General features: G+C 40.4%; 1 protein-coding gene across 3 annotated transcripts in view; it reads left to right on the top strand.

The window, feature by feature from the left end:
* Positions 1-19,796, top strand: part of pvrl2l (PVR cell adhesion molecule related 2 like) — a 477,835-nt gene that overhangs the window by 209,659 nt on the left and 248,380 nt on the right. For all 3 annotated transcript variants that reach the window (XM_084739745.1, XM_084739744.1, XM_084739743.1), the window contains exon 4: positions 17,829-18,122. In XM_084739745.1, the coding sequence (XP_084595871.1) occupies positions 17,829-18,122 (294 nt within the window). The remainder of the gene's footprint in view (positions 1-17,828; positions 18,123-19,796) is intronic.

The raw sequence follows: 19,796 nt of genomic DNA, 5'->3' as shown, positions 1-19,796 counted from the left end.
TCCATGGCTGCTATCATAATGGCAGGCTCAGGGGATGGTGGTAGATGATGCACTTTGAACTGAATCGTTGTATTTACTGAATTCATACTCAATGCAGTTTAATGCAATCCGCCTGGCGCTTTATTCTCTTTGTGTGAGTTTTGTTTGTCAGGGTTAAATGTGACATTTCAGCCCTTTTTTTTCCCATTTTGCAGTTTCATAGTATTTTATTCATTTGAACCAAGAATAATCAAAGGAAGAATAGAAAGAAAGCTGGATTTCCAAAAGAATCAAAAGCATGCTTCTCAGAGGGGGGACCAGGGCAGGACTTGCACAGCGGCCACGACATCCATGGCTGCTGAGCCCACTCAGTTTGGCCTCATGCCCCTCAAATAATTATAAGCCCTGTGGCCACAGGCGCCTTGATGTTCCACCCAAACGCTTCTCCTCTGCCTCTTTAATACAGAATTTAAACACCACTGTCTTTTGTTAAGATTCTGATTGGGCAACATCAGGTGAAATGCTGCACAAATAATCTGTGGTGGGTTAGATTTGGAGCCTGATGTGAACCACTAGAAAACCACAGGGCTTTTTAAAGGGATTAGTTCACTCAGAAATTAAAATTCAGTCATTAACACAGATGGAGAGTCAGAGTTAAATGTGACATTTCAGCTCATTTTTTTCTTTATCTTGCATGAAGTGGGTGCAATTTCCTAATACTTTATTCATTTGGTCCCAGTATAATCAAAGGTAGAATAGAAAGAAAGCTGGGTTTCTGAAAGAATCAAAGACATGCCTGTAAGAGCAGGCCAGGGCAGGACTTTCACAGCGGCCATGACATCCATGACTGCTGAGCCCACTCAGTTTGGCCTTATGCCCCTCAAAGAATTATAAACCCTGTGACCGCAGACGCCTAAATGTTTCCCCTCTTTCCTGTTAATATGGCTTTTTAAACTTTTGTTAAGATTCTGATTGGGCAACATCAGGTGAAACGCTGCTTCCTGCAGATTTTGAGCCTGATACGAACCACTGGAAAACCACCAGGCTGTTTAAAACTGATGCAGACTCACAGCAACAGACAGAGCGCTCAGAGAGCGAGGGTGTGAATGTGGGCGGAGGTGTCGACTTAATCTAAACTTCCTTTGATCATGAAGTTGTTAAACTACAGTCCTGTGGTTCACACTACATACTACATGTCGTCTCATCTCCACTGCTCTGCCTCTCTCTCTGTGAAAGCTTATTTCTGCCAATGAGATGAAACAGTTAAGATCCAGTAAAGTCATTATTATGAGAAACTTTCCCAAAATGATGAGTTAGTATCTCAAATGTGAATTTCTGCCTCAAAAGTAGGTCTGGGGATTCCTTACCTGCTACACTTAAATAAAACAATTGACTCTCTTGTAAGTCACTGTGCAGACACTGTACAGTATGCAATAATTAAAATAAATTTATTACAGTAACCCAGTATCTGTGTGAGTTCAAAACCCCAGCAACACTTTTAGTTTAACCTCCTTAACTCCACTGGGTCCGAGTTCCCGACTGGTATCTCTCTCTCAGAGAGCAGTTTTAAAGCTGGAGTGAAGATACTGGTATATGAAACTAGATATAAGAAAGGGGAAAAAGTGGTGCAGTTATTCCCTTGACCTTTCACCTCAAGATATATGAGTGAAAATAGTTTCTATCGAGAGCTCAGCTTAACAGACATGCTGAGTTTATGCTAATCCCATGCAGTTTGGGGCAAAAGCCATGCAGTTTTTTTTTTTTTTTGCATGCATTATTAATATGTTATTTTTGCTTATTCTATTTGAATATTTCTACATACTGGGGTATCATAAATTCTGTCTGACTGGAAAGCTGGGCCTCTTGAGGATTCAGTGAGCCCAATTGTTTGACATAATAGCCATTTCACATATTTGTTGTGTGCAGGTTTACTGATAGAAACTTAGAAACTGCACTTAATTTAATGAACCAGACTGGCTGCAAGAACTGGGGGAGCAGAGCAGAGGTTTTCAGCAGAACTTCCAAGGTACGTGGAGAAGGGAAAAGGTCTGAGAGGTCAAAACTCCGGCAACACTGTGGGCTTCATCAGGGTCATCCATGACTCTGTCCAAGGCCAAGTTCTCACTCTTCCACTCACTCACTCCCTTCCATAGACCCACTTTTGTCTTGCCACATGGATGTGCTGTGCATGATCTGAATGCTGGGAAGCTGAAGGTTATTTCTAGACCCACTCAAAGACCCCGGTTTGTTCCCCAGACTCCGGTTCGAAAATCACCTCTCTATGGCGGTAAACTGCATCTGTCTTTGGGTTATGAACAAAAAAGACATTTGAGGGCGTCACCTTGGTCTTTGGGAAACGGTGATCAACATTTTTGCAACATTTTAAAACAATTAATCAAGTAATGGAGGAAACGATTGGCAGATTAATTGAGAATGAAAATAAATGTTGCAGCCCTACTCAGGGGTGCACGTCCTAGACTCATCACAAATGATGGCAGCGCCACGTTTCACAAATGACTACTGCTTATAATTTTTTTCGTCCTGCAGGGCTCTTGCATGCTCATGCACTCGACATAAGTTTGCTGTTTTTTGATAAGTGAAATTACAGCTTGCATGTCGTAAATTTAACTGAACTCCACCTCCAGAGTGCGAGTTTTTGGAGCACTGGGCTGCAGATTTTCAGGATAACAGGCTTAACTTCATATGGACTGAGAAATGACAGTTATGAACAGTTGATTTACTTACAGTGTAGGACACTTATCAGTGTCAAAATACAATGTTGTGCTTGTCTTGCACTCCTGTCACTGCAGCCTGCCTGACCTTCAAGATTGAGGAGGAGTCAGGGGGACAAGTCAACTTCCCTTCCCTTCCCAACCTCAACTTCAGCCTATTTAATATACTGTCTATGCCTCAATTTTGCTAGTTGGACGCTATGCAGTCTTACATATTTCTATGTGACCCCCTGTCATGTATCGTGCATACCGCAAAGACTTCAAGGTTCCTGATTACAAGACAGAAAGTTATTTCATTTAATTGCAGTGAGTCCACTCTTTAAAACGTGACCTCGCTTTATAAAAAGACCATTGTGAACTCGAGGATAATCGCAGCCTAATGAAACTTCACAAACCACAAACTAGAGATCTGCAGCATTCAGAGGATTGTTGCCTTTTCTGAGGCATATTGACAATACGGAACAATTCCCAGAACAGACGCGCTCGCCATCCATCCGATGCTCGCCAAAAAATGCAGTTCCTCCAAATCTCTAAATGTCTTTTTAATACCGAAATCACAGCATGAATGTTTCTATGATGGTCCTCAAGGTCTTGCCGTCTTAATGTGGTATTTTGGAGAGAGTTTTGATAATTTCTTATCTTTTCTCAAACTGACACCAAATCCATGTAATATCAAACCAAAAACAGCTGCAAGAATTTGAGACATAATAGAGCATTCAGTGGCCTTCATATACCTCCACTGTGGTGCTTATACACTCTAAACTTTAATATTTGAATATGTGCCAAACAAAACACTTTATTATTTATTTCAGATTTATGGCTAGAAATAATGAATTCGCAAGACCGAAATGGGTCTATGGTAGGAGGGGATGAGTGTAAGAGTGAGAACACGGCCTTGGTCTGGCTCATGGATGACCCTGATGAAGCCCACAGCTGAAATGTGTTGGTCTGACAGCAAAGTTGTTTATTTTCTTTGCCACAAGTGTTGCTGAAGTTTTGACCTCTCAGACTTTTTCCCTTCTCCATGCACCTTGGAAGTCGGTGAAGTTGTGCCAGAAAATCCCTGCTCTGCTACCCCAGTTGTTGCAGCCAGTCTGGTTCATTAAAAGAAGTGTTTTACAATTCCTTTTGTGTTCTCCCAGCTGGGCCAGTAATATTTTCCCCCTGTAGTTTCTATAAGTAAACCTTCACTCAACGATGCAAACTCCACTGTGGAAGCTTCTCTCATGGAGAACAGAGCACACAGGAGATGCAGAACTTGGCCATACTGCAGAGAAAACATGGAGAGAGATCCTGGCGGGCTTGCAGATGGATGTGGGCTAAGCCTCCTAAACTGCTGCTGCTGGCACAAAGCAGAGGCAGTCTGGGAAATACCTGCTGGAAAGCTCACTGACTCGCCTTTTGTCTGAAGATACGGCAGTGCCAAGCTCTCTGGGACAGATTCTGAATAACTAAGTGTCTCAAAGTCACTGCAAGACAGTCAAATTTTACCTTATTGGATATAGAATCTATATGAGCCAATCACATTAGACCTTATCGAATCCACAACTGCTGGCAGCCAATCACATTACATCTTATTTGATATAGAACCACCAGAACCCCAATGATATCACAACTTATTTAAGTATGAATACATAATCCTGACAGCCAATTGTATTATAACTTATTGGATACAGCGTCACCGCCGGCCAATCTTATTACCACTTATTGGGGTGTGAATAAAGAATCACTCACTTGGCAGTGAATGATATCATATCGTCTTGGATGGGGACCATACAAAATGAATGGTAGCCAATTATACTGCATCATATTGGATATGGTGTAGCCAGCAGGACAGAAATATGATTGCAGGTGAGGGAGAGTCTGGAAGATCAGTGGCCTGTTAGAAGAGTTTTTTTAAGCTCTCAGAGTGAAGAATCGTGCTCATAGTGTTGAATTTGAAGGGAGAGATGGTGAGAGTCCAGAGGTCAGAGGAGTGGACTGCAGACTGCAGGGTCACTGGCTGGAGTCAACGGAGCGGATAAATGGCAGAGCGGAGCAAAACTTCTCAAAACATTTCTTTCTTTACTTTTTTTTTTTTTTTTTTGTAAAGTAACATTTCTGAAGCTTAATGAAAAATGCAACAGGAGGGCAATAAAATAAAGACTCCACAATCCATGTCCTGATTGCATTCCATGTTGTAGTTCTTTTCTCAAGCAATATATTATGCTCCATTTAGAAGAATGATAAAATTATGTAACTTTTTAAGTGTCCACTACAAGTTACAACAACTTGCAAAACTTTAAAATTTGTCACTCTGCCATGGTGACGCCATTTGAGGAAAACCTCACAGTAAATCATCATCAAGGTCTTAAGTTTTCTGACTACAACTGAAGTGACTTTGGGTCACCTGCTAAGAGGAGCATATCAAGTATCGAACATGTCACTTCCTGTTTCCATTAGGTGGGCGCTATGACGATGACTAAATATTGTCCCTGTTGTTTGCTACTGGTAACAAATTATTATGAACTTTTAACAGAGACAATTCAGCGCCATGTTGCTCCCTAAAAGCAAATTCAAAAGTTTTGCTTAAAAATAGAGCTGGAAGTAAGCAACATGAAAATGGAAGCTGGGAGATTGGCCTAAAATTAGATAAAACATTTGGGTCCAAATCGTGTTTTTTTTTTTTTTTTTAAAGGAGCAGCTGGATCAGTGCATGTTTAAAACAAGAAGGAAAACAGCCTGCGGAAAGGCAACAGCTTATGATGCTCACAATATCAAACTTAAGAGTCTGATTCAAAACTAACAAATATAGTGAAGGCAGTCACCTTGAAATTATGACTTTTCTGAAGTTTTTCTCTCTATATAGTGTGACGTTAAAGCAAGTAGTTTCAACATTGAACCATCTTGGTGACCTTATTTGAAAACTTAGCCTCCTAGTATTTATGATGTCATGGTCTTAATGAATTTATTTTATTTTATTTAGGCTCTGAGGATTAAGGGGTTTTATTTTGGTTTAACTCAGCTAATGAGACTGTTTCTTCCTCTGGGGCAGCTCTGCATCTAAACTTATGTCCTAAATAAATAAATATATATATTTCTTAGCACTGCTTTGATAATATAGGGAAAAAATGCTCTTCTCTCCTCAACATTATGATCCCAATAGCTCCAGTCAGCTGCTCAGTGTTGTACCGGAGTTGTACCGGGCAGCTCCCAGGTGAAAAAATGCGTAAGCGTAAAAATCGAGGTCTTGCTCTTACAGAGTCATGTGTGCCAAGCAAACCTCTGCTGGATGAATATAGGTTAAACAGAAAAACAGACAAAGTAATCCCGTTTGGCCCACCAGGGCAGTATTCTGTGGCTCTTAGATTCGTGAATTAAACACAGTGGCCAGCGGTTGCCAATTTTGATGCGGAGTGGGTTGAACAAAGTGGGCTGTCAGCAGGGCAAAGGGCATGTCGGTGTAATGTGTGTAGTTTCAAGGCATAATGTGCAACATTTTCCTAAAAGCACAATGTATGGAGTCAGAAACATAATCCCTTTCAATCGTCACTTATGACCTGTTATAGTCTGTGGTAGTGGCAGCGAGTCTTCCTGTATTTCTCATTATTTAGCTGTGCTCGGGATGTTTAACCCAAAACATCAATATTTGACATCCTGCGAATGAGACGCTACAATAAGCGATCTTTGCGGTGCGTTTACGAACAAACAGAACAAATAAGTTGTTTACAAGCTGTTTATAACTGTCAGTTGTGCGTCAACGTGAAGATCAGCCTGTTATCCTGAAAACAAAAGCCCACACTCAGTTTAGTGACAGTCTGCCTTCTGCATGCCAGACTCCATTAAAGTATTGCTCTATTTAACCGTTATAAACATCTACTCCTTCTACAAGATTATTAATGATTTCTTCTGACTCATAAACAAATGCTAACTCATTCTGCGAGCATTCTGCATCAATTTGATCTCTAAAAAAACAGGCAAACTGAAATCGTTCCAGTCTGGAATGGAAATTTTATGATTTAGTACAGTAAATATATAGCATATTTCTGCTTGAATTTTTATATTCAAAGCATCTGCTGTGGCCTGCACTCATCACTCATCACTTACTCACTGTTAACGAGTCCATCTGTGGGGAGAAGAAAGGGGAATAATCATATCATTTCTGATATCCAAGACTGTTGCTTTATGACTTAATGTGTCTTTGTTCTAATTACTTTACTTACAAGAACGATTAAATGTGACAATTGAACATATTCTTTGTTGCTATTTTTACAATTCTGACCCACTGACCTGTGAAATAAAAACTTTAAAGGAGAAATCTGTAATATATTTAATGTAATAAATTATAAAATGACAACTAGGGAAACTTTTAAGTTCTCGCTTCTCTGACAACAGCACTACAGCTGCAGTGTCTCCCTTTGAAATGTCTATTCTGGGCTGAAATAACTGTTTCATGTTAATTAGAGTTCAAATTAATGCCGAATGTTTGCTGAATGAGTAAGTGTCTGTTAATGAGTTGTAAGAAATCATTAGCAATCTTGTAGAAGGAATAGATGTTTATAACGGTTAAATTTAGAAAAATATTAATGGAGTTTGGCAGGTAGTCACTGAATTCACTGAGTGTGTAGTGTCAGAGCAGCGGGCTTTTGTTTTTAGGATAATGGGCTGAACTTCACACTGATAGAAAACTAACAGCTGATCAGCTTACAGTGCAACACCTGTCCTCACTTGTTAGTGTCAGTTTACAATTCTGCACATGTCTTGCACTCCTGCAGTGTTCCTGCAGCTGGCCTGAGCTTCCTCAAGTCTGGGGAGGAGGAGGTGAAGGGAAACAACTCACTTCAACTATTGATCGTATAATAAATAGGATTCCAACTTATTTAATCTACCATCTACGTCTCCAGCTGGTTATTTGGACTGCAGTACTCATTTTTGCACGCACACAATTCTTGCTCCTTTAACGGTGACCTCCTGAGTGTATTTATTGGTGTTTTTCCAAAACCATATCTAAATTTAATTCAAATATCTTGACTTCCAGACTTATTGACTAACTGTCTTGGTTAAGGAGGACCTTTATGGCAAGAAAAGATAACAAAACAAGTCATTCATTGAGCCATTCTGCACAAAATGCGTCTGTCAGCAGATGGAAAACTACAATAACAAATGCTGCTGTGTGCCAACAACCTTGGTGAGTTTCAGCATCTGACATTATTTATATTGTTGAGTTGTTGATAACAGACAGAGGTAAGTAAAAAAGAGAAGAAAAAAATGCCTTTGAGCTTACATTTGCCCTCAAATAGTAGCATTTAATCAGTCAAAATGCAGTTAAACGCAGCAGCATAAAGCGTCTTGAAATGCGAAGCCTCAAGGTGTTTTTTTGTATCTGTGTTCAGAGGAAAATCTGAGAGGGGTTTAGAAGTCAAAATGGTTTGTTTTCAGCTTTTAGTGTTTGCATAATAATAGCGACTTTGGAGATTGCACTTTATTTATTTTTCTTTTTACATTTTAGGCACTCAGCTAGTGCTCTCAAGCTTAAATTAGCTAAATTAGTCTCGAGCTTAAATTAATGCATTTTGTCAACATTTCCAGCAGCCAATAATGAGTTGTCAAAACAATACACACAACAGAATAATTGCAGTATAAACTATTCCTGTGTTCCTTGAATATTCATGTATTGTTAACAGTTGAGGAGACACAGAGAGCCAAACAGATGTTTTTTTTTTCCCCAACAATGCCTGGAAATATTCAGCAGCAGCATGTCAAGCTGAGAGAAGATGTTTACAAACCTGGGCAGCTGGTGAGACATGAAATTTCAAAAATTTAACAAGATCCAGAAGCCTTTATTGATTTCCGGCTAATGTATGCAGGAGAGTAGAAAATAAAAGAAAATGCACCACTTGGCTGCCTTCATCAGGATACAGCGGCGAATAAATCCATGTTTAGAGGGGGCGGGGGGACACTGATATGTCCCACGACTCAGTGCTGCTGAATCCAAATGTATCTGCCATCCAGGCTCAGTTTCAGTGTGAACAGGGATTGTTTGGTGATCCCACTTCATGCTCATGACATATCTGATGTCTAGTAGGAGAAATACGTTCTGTCCTGTTTTCTTTTTTTGTCACCCTAACGGTGTCTAGCTGAGAACTTTTGATGCTGTCAAGTTCAACTCATGTCTCATGTCTCATGATGCCTGAATCAGAAAACATACAGACAATTAAACCCACTTTTTCTAATAATATTGACACCAGGAATCAAATGGAAAGATCATCGACACGGTACAGCCACTCTTTATTGGTGAAAAGAAGGAACATAACTAATTTTAGGCTTGAGTTTACTTGAGTTAAAGTACTAGAGTACTTGCTTTTAAAAATACGTACATTTTCAAACATCAGTACTTTGCTGTATTGTTCTCATGATGCGTTTACAGAACCTTGTAACTCTGAAACCACCTAATGATGCTCTGACCTGTTTGTAGAACCACTCTGCTACACAAAGTCTATAGAAACACCTATAAAAACCTCAGCAGAGAAATGCAATCAAAAACAAAAAGGACAGCTGTCGTCATTTTCTGATGTAACTGTATTAAAATCACATCATAAAATGAAATTGAAGTTCTCCAAGTCTTTAGATCTTTACATCTTTAGATTTAATTTAGTCTTTCTCCTGTCGTCACCATTACAGAGTTTTGTTTGAATGAATGATGGAGAGCTTGTTTGCTTTTGTCACAGAGCGCAACTGGATGACGGATTTCTGTGATTGGTTTCTTTCTGTGAGGAACACAGCATGTGGCCAATTGCATTTTAGATGACAACCCTTCTACAAATGTAGTGGAGTGAAAGTTATAAGTTTCCAAAAAACCAAATACTCAAGTAAAGTTCAGATAGTCAAAAAATGTACTTAAGTAAAGTAGTTAAGTAAATGTACTTTGTTACTGTCCGCCACTGCTTGTAATAATGTAATTTTTGCTTAGTTTAGTTTAGTCTCTTATATCTTTTGCAAGCTCATTCTATGAATATCAATAAAGAATATGTTTTGAAAGTCTGAGAATAAAATATGAAAGTCTGAGAATATGGTGAGGAAGTCATAAAAAATTGAATGATAGTCATAAATAAAGGCAAAAATCAGAATATCCTATGACTTACACCCAACCTATCATTTCATATTCTCATACTTCAGTTTCACATTCTCTTACTTACATTCCATGTTTTCATATTTTCAAACCACATTCTCAGTTTTTCATTCAATATCTGTCTTTTATTCAATATTCTGTGACTTCTGTTCCATCTTCTATTACTTATTTCCATATTCTCAGATTTTATTGCATACAGTCTGACCTCCATTCCGGTTTCTTACTTTCATTCCATCTTCTCAGAGTTTGATTCCATCTTCTTTATTGACATTCACATAATAATAAGACCTTGCAAATAATATAAGTGAATAAACTAGTTTTGGTTGGCTGATACAGGAAAGTATTGCAAAACAAAATGGCAGAAGTTACATTGTTATGAGCCTGGAAACTTGTTATTTTCCTATTTTTCACCAATAAAGAGTGGTTGTACCATTTCACTGGCCTTTCCATTTGATTTCTGCTGTTAGTATCATGTGAAAAAGTGGCTTCATTTGTTTGCTCGTTGTCTGGTTCAGGCGTATGAGAACCTGTTTCTCCTACTAGACCACAGAGGATTTTGTGTTTTTCCATTTTGTGCTCAAACCAGTGGAGTTCAGGTACAGGGTAACAAATCTCTACTGCTCTAAAGGTCAAATCAAGGTCTTCATAAAGTCATCAGGCCTCAAACCAAGAGAACAAAAAACATCTGTGTTTCCAGTATCACACAGAAAGCCCCGCAGTATTTCCCTTTGACTTTGACCTTTGACCAGCAAAATTTAATCAATTCATCTTTGAGACCAAGTGGTCCTTCAAGATACCACATTCACAAGAAAGAAAGTGATGACCTGAAGACATAACGCCTCTGGCCACATTTGTTGTCAGCATGGAGCCATAAAAAAGTTGTTTTTTTTAGGTTTTTCAGCATACAGTCATGCACATGCACGCAAAAAATTTGGCTGATCTGTTCAATAGTATTTAAGATTAGCTGCGGACAAGCTGCAGGTCCAGGAAGTGGGAAGTGGATGTGATATAAAGTCTGCATGTCAGCCAGCGACCTTCTGCAGAGACTGTTAAAGAATATAACGGAAGCCAAAGTGGCTGTTTGTTTGCTGTTGCTGACCTTTTTCCAGTTTTTCATGGTGCTGCATCAATGTGCACTGGATCTTTAACACTGCCAGTTCTCCTGCGATGTGTCTCATCACATCCTAATTGGACAGATGCCGTTTTTTTGTCACTGGACACTGTCATGCCCAGACAGTGAGCAGAGCCCTAAGGTCCTCATTTGACCAATACTGTTGGTTGTTGTTGTTGTAAGACCGTGTGAATGAGAAATTAGCTGCTGCGCTGATATCTCTACTCCGCCTGAGGCCACGGTTGGCCCATGGTTAGTCTGTTTGCCACCCACACCTGTAAACTGCCCCCCCTCCTCTAAGAGCTACAGCCATGCTGGTGGCTCTGTGCAGCTGTAATTAAGCACAGCAGTGCTTTCAGCTAAAAGTTAACATCAATATGCTTGGTAAGTTAGAGATGCACCCAAATCTGAATATGTTATTCAGGAAACCACAAATGATGTGAAGGAAAAAGATATTTCTTCTATTCACAGTTTCTCATTATTTTTCGGATAAAGTCAGTTCCATGATTACCTCGACAGCCTTAGAGAAGTTTTCATCCGGCCCTTCATCATCTGATTTGATGCACCAAGATTATTCCCTTCAGCTGAGAGATATTTTGATATACTTGTGTATCTCTATTGTGGAGTTTCTGTTTCCAATGCAAACCAGATTCTCTTGATTTATAAAATGTTGAGTTTCTGATAGCTGCTGTTAAAGGGGAGGTGACGGTGGCCTTCAGAAGGTTCATAAAACTGAGAAAGTAAGATGAAAAGAGGACGTGGAAATAATTATATGCCAATATTTAATCACTGTGATGCTTTGTAGTAAGAACAGTTGCACTGGCAGTGAATATTAGGTATGAATAAAACATTTGCACAATTTAACGTGACTTCTAAACCACGAGCAGTTCTGCTGATTTGTGGCAGGTATAATGTTTGCTATGTCCATTTAGCATGTTAGCATGCTAAAATTTTAAAATTACCCCTAAACACAAAGTACAGCTGAGGTTAAAAGGAATCTGTTATGCAGGTATTTGGTCATGAACCATGGTATTGTTACCCAGACTGTAACTGCTGGGGACTTGGAGTGCTTGTACAGAATTCCAAGGTAATCCATTCAGTATTTTGTTTAGATTTAATCTGGACCACAGTGGTGGACCAACCCACTAACAAGGGCAGGAATTTTACAGCCGTTTGGCCATATGCCTTTCAAACAATTATCTGCCCCCCGCCCACACTGCTCCAGCTGATTTAGCTGTTTCCTCCTCTGCCTCTTTCCTTTCAATACAGTTTTTAGACACCAGTGTCTTTTGTTGACATTCCAACAGGGCAACAACAAGTGAAACTCTGTGCACGAAACCCTTGGTGGGTGCCCACGTCATATATGCTCTTCTCCTCTACGTGCTGCTGACCAGATGCCGTCTCTCTCTCTAGTTTGTATATCAAAATAATGAATAGATATTGTTTTATTTGATTGCCTTATTTCCCTGGAAGTTAGCCCTTGCACCCTCAAAAAGTTGGGTCAAGTAGCCTTGCTCCTTAAACGATGAAATTCCAGGCCTGATTACTGACATTACCATCCTCGAAGGCAGACTGCTGGCATGGCTTAAAAACGTGATGTTCTAATGGACTTCATCAGCCTTTAAAATTTGCACAGATTGCTTCAAACAGTTTTAAGAGCCACATACAGCAACACAACCCAGATAGGAGATGGTTCTGGGTCAAATTTGGGTTGATTTAAGGCTGTAAATGGGTCAGTTATGGCAATGGCAAGGGGTCTTTGGTCCAAAAATGGCTAGTCTCTAACCAGCCACATGTAAGGCGTGAGCAGCATTTGGATACTGGGCCAAGTGCAAGAAACTGCTTGTAATCTGGTTCAGAGCTGGGTCTTCAAAAGGCCCCAGTGTGGCTGCGGTCTGGCCCAGTTCTGCACAGTATCAAGGTTAAGTAGGTGTCCTTGTAGCCAGATTGTAGTGGCACCATCACTGTTATTGCATGGCAGAATGTGAGCCAAATGTAAGTATTGATGTGGGTCAGTACTGGGCTTCACTAATTTGCTTTCTGGGTGTCTGGTTGGTTTCTGCGCAAACTCTGTGACTGTGACAGATGTCAGCTGTCCTGTGTGAATGGCACCTTAATTCTGCAACAGCCGGCTTCACACTCGGTTACAAATCTTCGCACTTGGCAGATTCCCCCAAGCTTGTTTATGATTCAAACTGGCAACCCTCCAGTCACAAGCCTTGTTCTGAAATTGCTGCCAAGGTGAGAAGAAAGAAAGTCTTAGAGAAGTCTCAGGTTCAAGTCAGGCCAAGCATTTGCCTCGCTAAAGAGTCCCCACCAGCTAAAGGGACAGTGTGTCACAGCAACTGTCTCTGTGAAGGAGGGCAAACATATGGCACGTAATGGAAATTTAGAATTTTTAAAGTCTAATCAGTTCCAGAGTGCAAATCATATCTCCATATTGTAATCTACAAATGTGAGTGGGAGTGTGGAAAAGTTAATAACTGCAGCACTTCTGTTCTAAAAAAAAAACAAAATCCATGGCTAAACACTCATCAAAATGCAATTTGAATACTCAGCATGTGGCAAATATGACTTCTGCAGGCATGTGTTCACCTTTTAAGCTCTCCGAGTGCTTGGTTTCATAAACCAAACGCACCTCATGCAGCTAACAGTGTTTGGAAACATTACTGTAATGCATTTTTCCTGTCTCCCTGTCAGTCTTTGGCATTCAGCCTGTTGATGCTAACACAGGGCGGGCGGGGGGTTCGGAGGGTTGAAGTGTTTATTCAGATCCGTTAGCATGGCTTCCCACTAGCCTCCTAATTATTCTGTACTCAGAATGCTTCAGACCGTTGTGAGGAATAGCAGCCGGCTCAATGGGATGCAATGTCACGAAACACATCAGGGATGGATAGCCCCGACTTGTTAAAGCCAGCAGATCAATCCAAACCTTTTCTGCCACTACACTCTCCTTTCTGTTTATGTCTGTTTTACCTCCTCTGTCTCTGTCTTCTCTGTTTGTGTCCCCTCTCCTCCTTCATGTCTGAACTCTCTCTCCTCACTTGTCTTAGTTCAGCTGAGGGAGGATATCTTCAAGTTTCAGGAAGACGATATCTATATCTTTTTAATGTCGCCTGCATTCGACTTTAGGGAAGGTTCCTGTTAGAAAGTGACATAGGATTGTACAAACCTCAATTCTAAAAAAGTTGGGACGTTGTGTAAAACACAAATATAAACAGAATGCAAGGATTTTGAAAAACTTTTCAACCCATATTCAGTTGAATACAGCACAAAGATCAGATATTTAATGTTCAAACTGATTAACTATATTGATTTTTGTAAATATACACTCATTCTGAATTTGATGCCTGCAACATGTTCCAAAAAAGCCAAACAAGAAAAGTTCCCGAACTCTTATTCTTCGTTGATATACGACTTCAGGTGCTCAACAGTTGAGGGTCTCTGTTGCCTCTCTGTGCTTCATAATGCACCACACATTTTCAACGGGAGACCGGTTTGGACTGCAGGCAGGTCAGATTAGTACCTGAACTCTTTTACTACAAAGCCACACTGTTGGACCACGTGCAGAATGTGTCTCGGTATTGTTTTGCTGAAATAAGCAGAGATGTCTCTGAAAATGACGTCGTCTGGATGGCAGCATATGTTGCTCCAAAACTTGTATGTACATTTCAGTATTATGGGGGCTTCAGTTACCCATCCGCAAGCTCACCGGGAACTGACAATAAATCCTACACTCAGGTCCTTTGAATTATACTTGTCAAGATCTTAAAAAGGTCTTAAAAACATTGAATTTGACTTTAAAACCTGTGCAAGAACCTTTTTAAAGCCAAGCACAAGAAATAATGATAGGAAGTTAAAGGAGAAAGGAAATATATATACTATATATTGTGTCCATGAAAGCAAATATAAAGCATCCTGTCTCCCTAACCTCCATTACATAAGAACCTCAAGACCGAGAAACCATTGCAACAAGTGAGATCTGCACAGCAGCATGCAGCTGTGACACATACTGAAGTTATCTGAAAGCTGATGCCTGACACTCGTCACAAACTCAGTGAGGTGGTGATACATTAATGTCTCATTTATCCAGATTTAGGAGCAATTAGCACTTTACACAGCAAGATCTTCACGAGGATGTGAAAAGTGAAAAGACATGATTCGACCATGCCAGCACAGAGGGGGCGGAGACGCGATATCATTTAAATATGGAGGTAACGTTCTCCCTCCCGTAAGACATTCATAGTGTTTCACTGCATTGTTCACATGAAAAGTGACAGAAATAGTGGAGTCAAAAAAAAACAAAAAACAACAGAGCGAGATAAAAGTTCAAACCCCGGCTCCCCTCTCACCTCCGCACAGCTTGCCAGTCACAGTGTGAAGTGGGTGTGAATGTTGGATTGTGGGGCAACATCCTCACACAGTTTATTTTGAAAAGAGGGATTTGCACCTTTGATTCCTGAATCATAACTGTCAAAAAATTTATTCCTCTTCTTCTGAGTCGTTTATATAAAGAGAAGGTTAAATTACAGTGGGCGGTGCAACACGGCTAATAAACTGCAACAGCTTTCTCCTTTTTTTAAGTCCTGTGGCTTCTTTGTCTCCTTAAAGGTCGCTGTTGTTAAGATGGTTTGCTGTTGGTTTGCATATTCTCAGGTTGAGCGTGATCCAAAGCACGATTTGAAATGCGGGTGCAATGAGGCCTCTAGTGGGATGGTTGGGATTATTTCATGTGAGGTTGTTTGAGGTACTAATCCATAGTCAGTGTGTATTATCTAGAGTATATGACGGTCAACACGTGCCGCCGGTTTGCAAGAGCAGAGATGAGTGTCAGCACGGACACCAAGCAACGTACTGCTGTGGACAAGATCAACAGGAAAAAGTATTTTAGCCACATTAAAAAAAAAATCTGTATCAGTTTGAGTGTACGCTATATTTAGAATATTTTCACTGCTGTATTTTGCTGTCAGACAGCCTTTGTGGATGAAAAAGCCATTAAGCTAAAAGTTGCTCTCTCTCACTCAACCAAACTCCATAGGCAAAATCACCAATTTTACCACACAGAACACAGGAGTTACTGGTCTACAGCTGCCTCAGTCGGGTAGTTTATTTGTGTCAATATGTGACTTTGATGTTTTTAAAAGTTTAGTTTGTAGTCGCACAATACCACAAACAAACATATTGAGGCTGCGGTAAACCAGTAACTCCTGTGTTCTTCATGGTAAAAAGACTGATTTTGCTAATGGTCTTCGGTTGAGTGCGATGGAGCAATATTTGGTTTATGTAACAGCAGTTTACTGTCAAAAAAGGCTGTCTGACAGCAAGATAAAGAGGCAAAAAATATTCTAAATATAGAAAACAGATTTACTGATATAGATCTTTTTTAGGTGGCTAATATTTGTTTGTTGCTGACCCTGTCCACAGCAATACGTTTCTTGAAAGTTTGAACTATTACTTTAGAGTAATTTCCTTGCTTTTAAGGTCTTAATGGAAAACCATTTGACACTGTTGAGGCTAACGCTAAAGGTTAATTGGCATTAAATTGCATTGATTTTCATGAATAATTGTCCAAATTAATACAGTATGGCACTTTGTTGAGATATTTGCAGTCCAGCTCTAGCAGCGTTTGACTGTTTGTTTGTTTTTTCATTTTAAAAATGAATAGAAATATAAACTATGTCAGTCCCTTAAAATCAATGAGCAAAGACTATTTTCTAGATGTGTTAGTTAAAAGAAATACACCAAAGAAAACGCAGATAAACCACTTTCTCTGCTGACAGGAGCCTCAATAAACCAGCAGGCCATGCGCTGACAAAAAAACGTGTTTTCAATAATTGCCTGACTTTTTCTTCATAAGTAAATCTTTCAGTTCCAGGTTGTCCATTACCGTCTCTGCACACACGCAGCCGCACACAACACACTGAAGGGCATTAAGGGGAAATTTACCAAATCTCATCCTGCGGTACACAATGTGTAACATTTGTTTAAGAAAAGTGGGTCCAAATACAACACTTGACATCACGAAATAATGGAAATCACTGACATTTACAGATTGATTGATCGTGTGTCAGAGGTTGGGTTTCTCCTTTCACAAAGGAAGGACATTTTCATGGAACATTGCCACTTTGTAAAACAAGTCCAGTTTGATTTAACAAAGTTAATGTGATGAGAGAAGGAAAAGCGACGGTCTGCATTTTGCCGCTGCAATGTGAAATCCTCGTAACTGTTGGGTGTGTTTGATCTTTTACATCAACAGAGAGATTTCCTGTAAAAAAAAAAAAAAAAAATCTATGATGATGATGAAGGTAACTCAAAATGCACTGGCTGATGTCAAACAATCATCATTGAGCCATTTTTTCCTGAAAAGTTTTAGCTTGGCACAGTTTTCAAAAGTGTGCGGGGGATGAGCTTTGTCCTGGATTATTCATACATACCAGCTGTCATTAAAGCATGAAAAATCATACATTAATTGGATTTAAGAATTCTAATGCTTCTGTAACGACTTAAATTTAGCCACTGTAAGACTTTTTAAGGATCTGTACTTTCTCTTTCTGTCTCTGTGATGTTGAGTGGCCTGGGGTCACACCAGAGGGCCCCCTCCCTCTCAGAGTTTCATTACAGACGCAGTAGGATGCCGTGGTGTATATGCACAACAAACTGATTGAACCTCCTGCTCCTCCTCTGCTCTCTCCCTGCCCTCCCTCTTCTCCTCCTCTGCCTCACTTTTGATGTCTCTTCCCTTCACCACCTTTTATTTTTTCATCCCTCTGCTGATATTTTCCTTTTGTTCTGTGCCCACCCACCCTCTTCCTCACCCCTTCTGTCTCAAATCATCTTCTCACTTCATCTGTACCTCTTTGTTGACTTTAATGTCTCTATCTCTTTTTCTCTCCTTCAGCCAAGCCGAAGAACTCAGCCAACGTTGTGACCGTCCAGGCGGGCTCCAAGTCGGTCGTGGTGGCCCAGTGCGAGGCGGCGGACGGCAAACCGGCGGCCACCATCAAGTGGCAGGCAGCAGTCGGAGGCAACCACTCGACCAGCACCACGAATGGGCCGGACGGCACGGTGACGGTGCGCAGCGAGTTCCGGCTGGTTCCCACGCCGGCGGATAACGGCAGGGTGGTGACCTGCATGGTCGAGCAGAGGACACAGGCAGGGCCGTGGGTTTACCCCGTCAAGCTCTCTGTGGAATGTAAGTAATGCACACATACACACTTTAAAGGGATAGTTCGGAGTATTTTAAGCCAGGTTGTATGAGATACAATGTGCTCCTGCAGACGGGATCAGCAAAGAAAGATATCTTAGCCACAAAGTGTGCATCATATTTAGAATATTTCACAACTTAACTTTGCGATCAGACAGCCTTTTCTGACTGGATACTGCCATTATACAAGCCAAATATCACTCCCACAAAATCAACCAAACTCCACAGGTGAAATCAGCCGTTTTACCTCACAAAACATGGGAGCTGCTCATTTCCTGCTGTGTAGACTGGTTAGTTAGTTTGTGTTATTGTGTGACTTTGGTGAATCTGAAGTACCGTCACATCTGCGACGGCACCGTCAAGGCTGAAGGTACATACAGGCTTTGGAGCGACATACGCTGCCATCCAGATGACATCTTTTTTCAGAGACATCCCTGCTTATTCCAGGAAGATGATGCCAAGACTCCTTCTGCACGTGTTCCAGCAGTGCGGCTACTCGACAGGCCTGCTGTCTCCCACTGAAAATGCATTCAGTTGAATATAGGTCAAGAAGAATTTGCAAATGATTACGTTCTGTTTTTATTTACGTTTTAGACAACATGCAACTATTTGTCTGATCCTGTCTGCTGCAATACACTTTCAACCAGCATCTGCTGTAGTAAATACACTGACTATCCATGAATACTTCATATAACCACACTTCAAATAATTTGAACTGTGCCTTTAATGTGTTTACTTATGTTCACATAGTAATGTCTTCTTTAACATAAATGATGCATACCTCTGAGTGACATGTTTACTGTGTCATGGGTCCAATTAAGGGTACAAATAACTTGGCTGGATCGAAAAGTACCACCTGCCAACAACTACAGACACAGATCAGTGCCTTGCCAGAGCCTTTAGGCTTTTATTTTGGCAGTCACCTGCTCCCCTTTCACTGCTCTTCTATAGACTCTACCCAGGTTGCCAAATTTAAAATGATCAGCCCACATTTAGCCTCACATTTATATCCGAGCTGCGAGGCGGCGACGAGGAGAAGATGATACTTTATTGTTATTGTGCTGCATTTTCTCCACCACCCCTCTTCTAAAGTACTTCCTCAGTCACTTCTCTAATGATCCAAATAACAAAAACATCTGGTGTGCTCGCTGTAACATCTGAAAACATATTTTCATTTTATTTGCATAGTTTAAACACTGTGGGTGTAATACAGAAGTACAATAAACTGTATTGTTCATTTGTTGTCAAAGTCAATATTTCTATATTGGATAGCTGTGTAAAAGCCCATGTAGAGACAGTATAGCGGCTCTGCAGAGTCCTGAATGTGACCATTTCTAAAAAGTTTTGGAAAGCGGTGCTGACGATGAATGCAGAGAAACTGACTACTGAACATTTACAAATGTATCTCTCAGTGTTTGTGTGCTAACGTTTAACTCATTATGGGGGCAGTCAGACTTTTCTCCAGGAAAATTCTGCGAAGGCGTGAGAGCTTAAAAACGTAGGCTAAATTTGATTGAAGATATTACAAAGCTTTTAGGAAACAGTCTCAGTTCATTATTGATGCTTCTGTATGACCTACATAAATTAACAATCGACAAGAGGGCTGAATTTTTCTGGATATTTCCTGACAAAGTTACAGTGAGTTGTATGGTAGTCAGTTTA

Source organism: Lutjanus erythropterus, chromosome 16 (genome assembly GCF_056507025.1).
Source record: "Lutjanus erythropterus isolate fLutEry1 chromosome 16, fLutEry1.hap2, whole genome shotgun sequence".
Taxonomy (NCBI): Eukaryota; Metazoa; Chordata; class Actinopteri; order Lutjaniformes; family Lutjanidae; genus Lutjanus; species Lutjanus erythropterus.
This window is presented reverse-complemented; position numbering and strand designations above follow the sequence as displayed.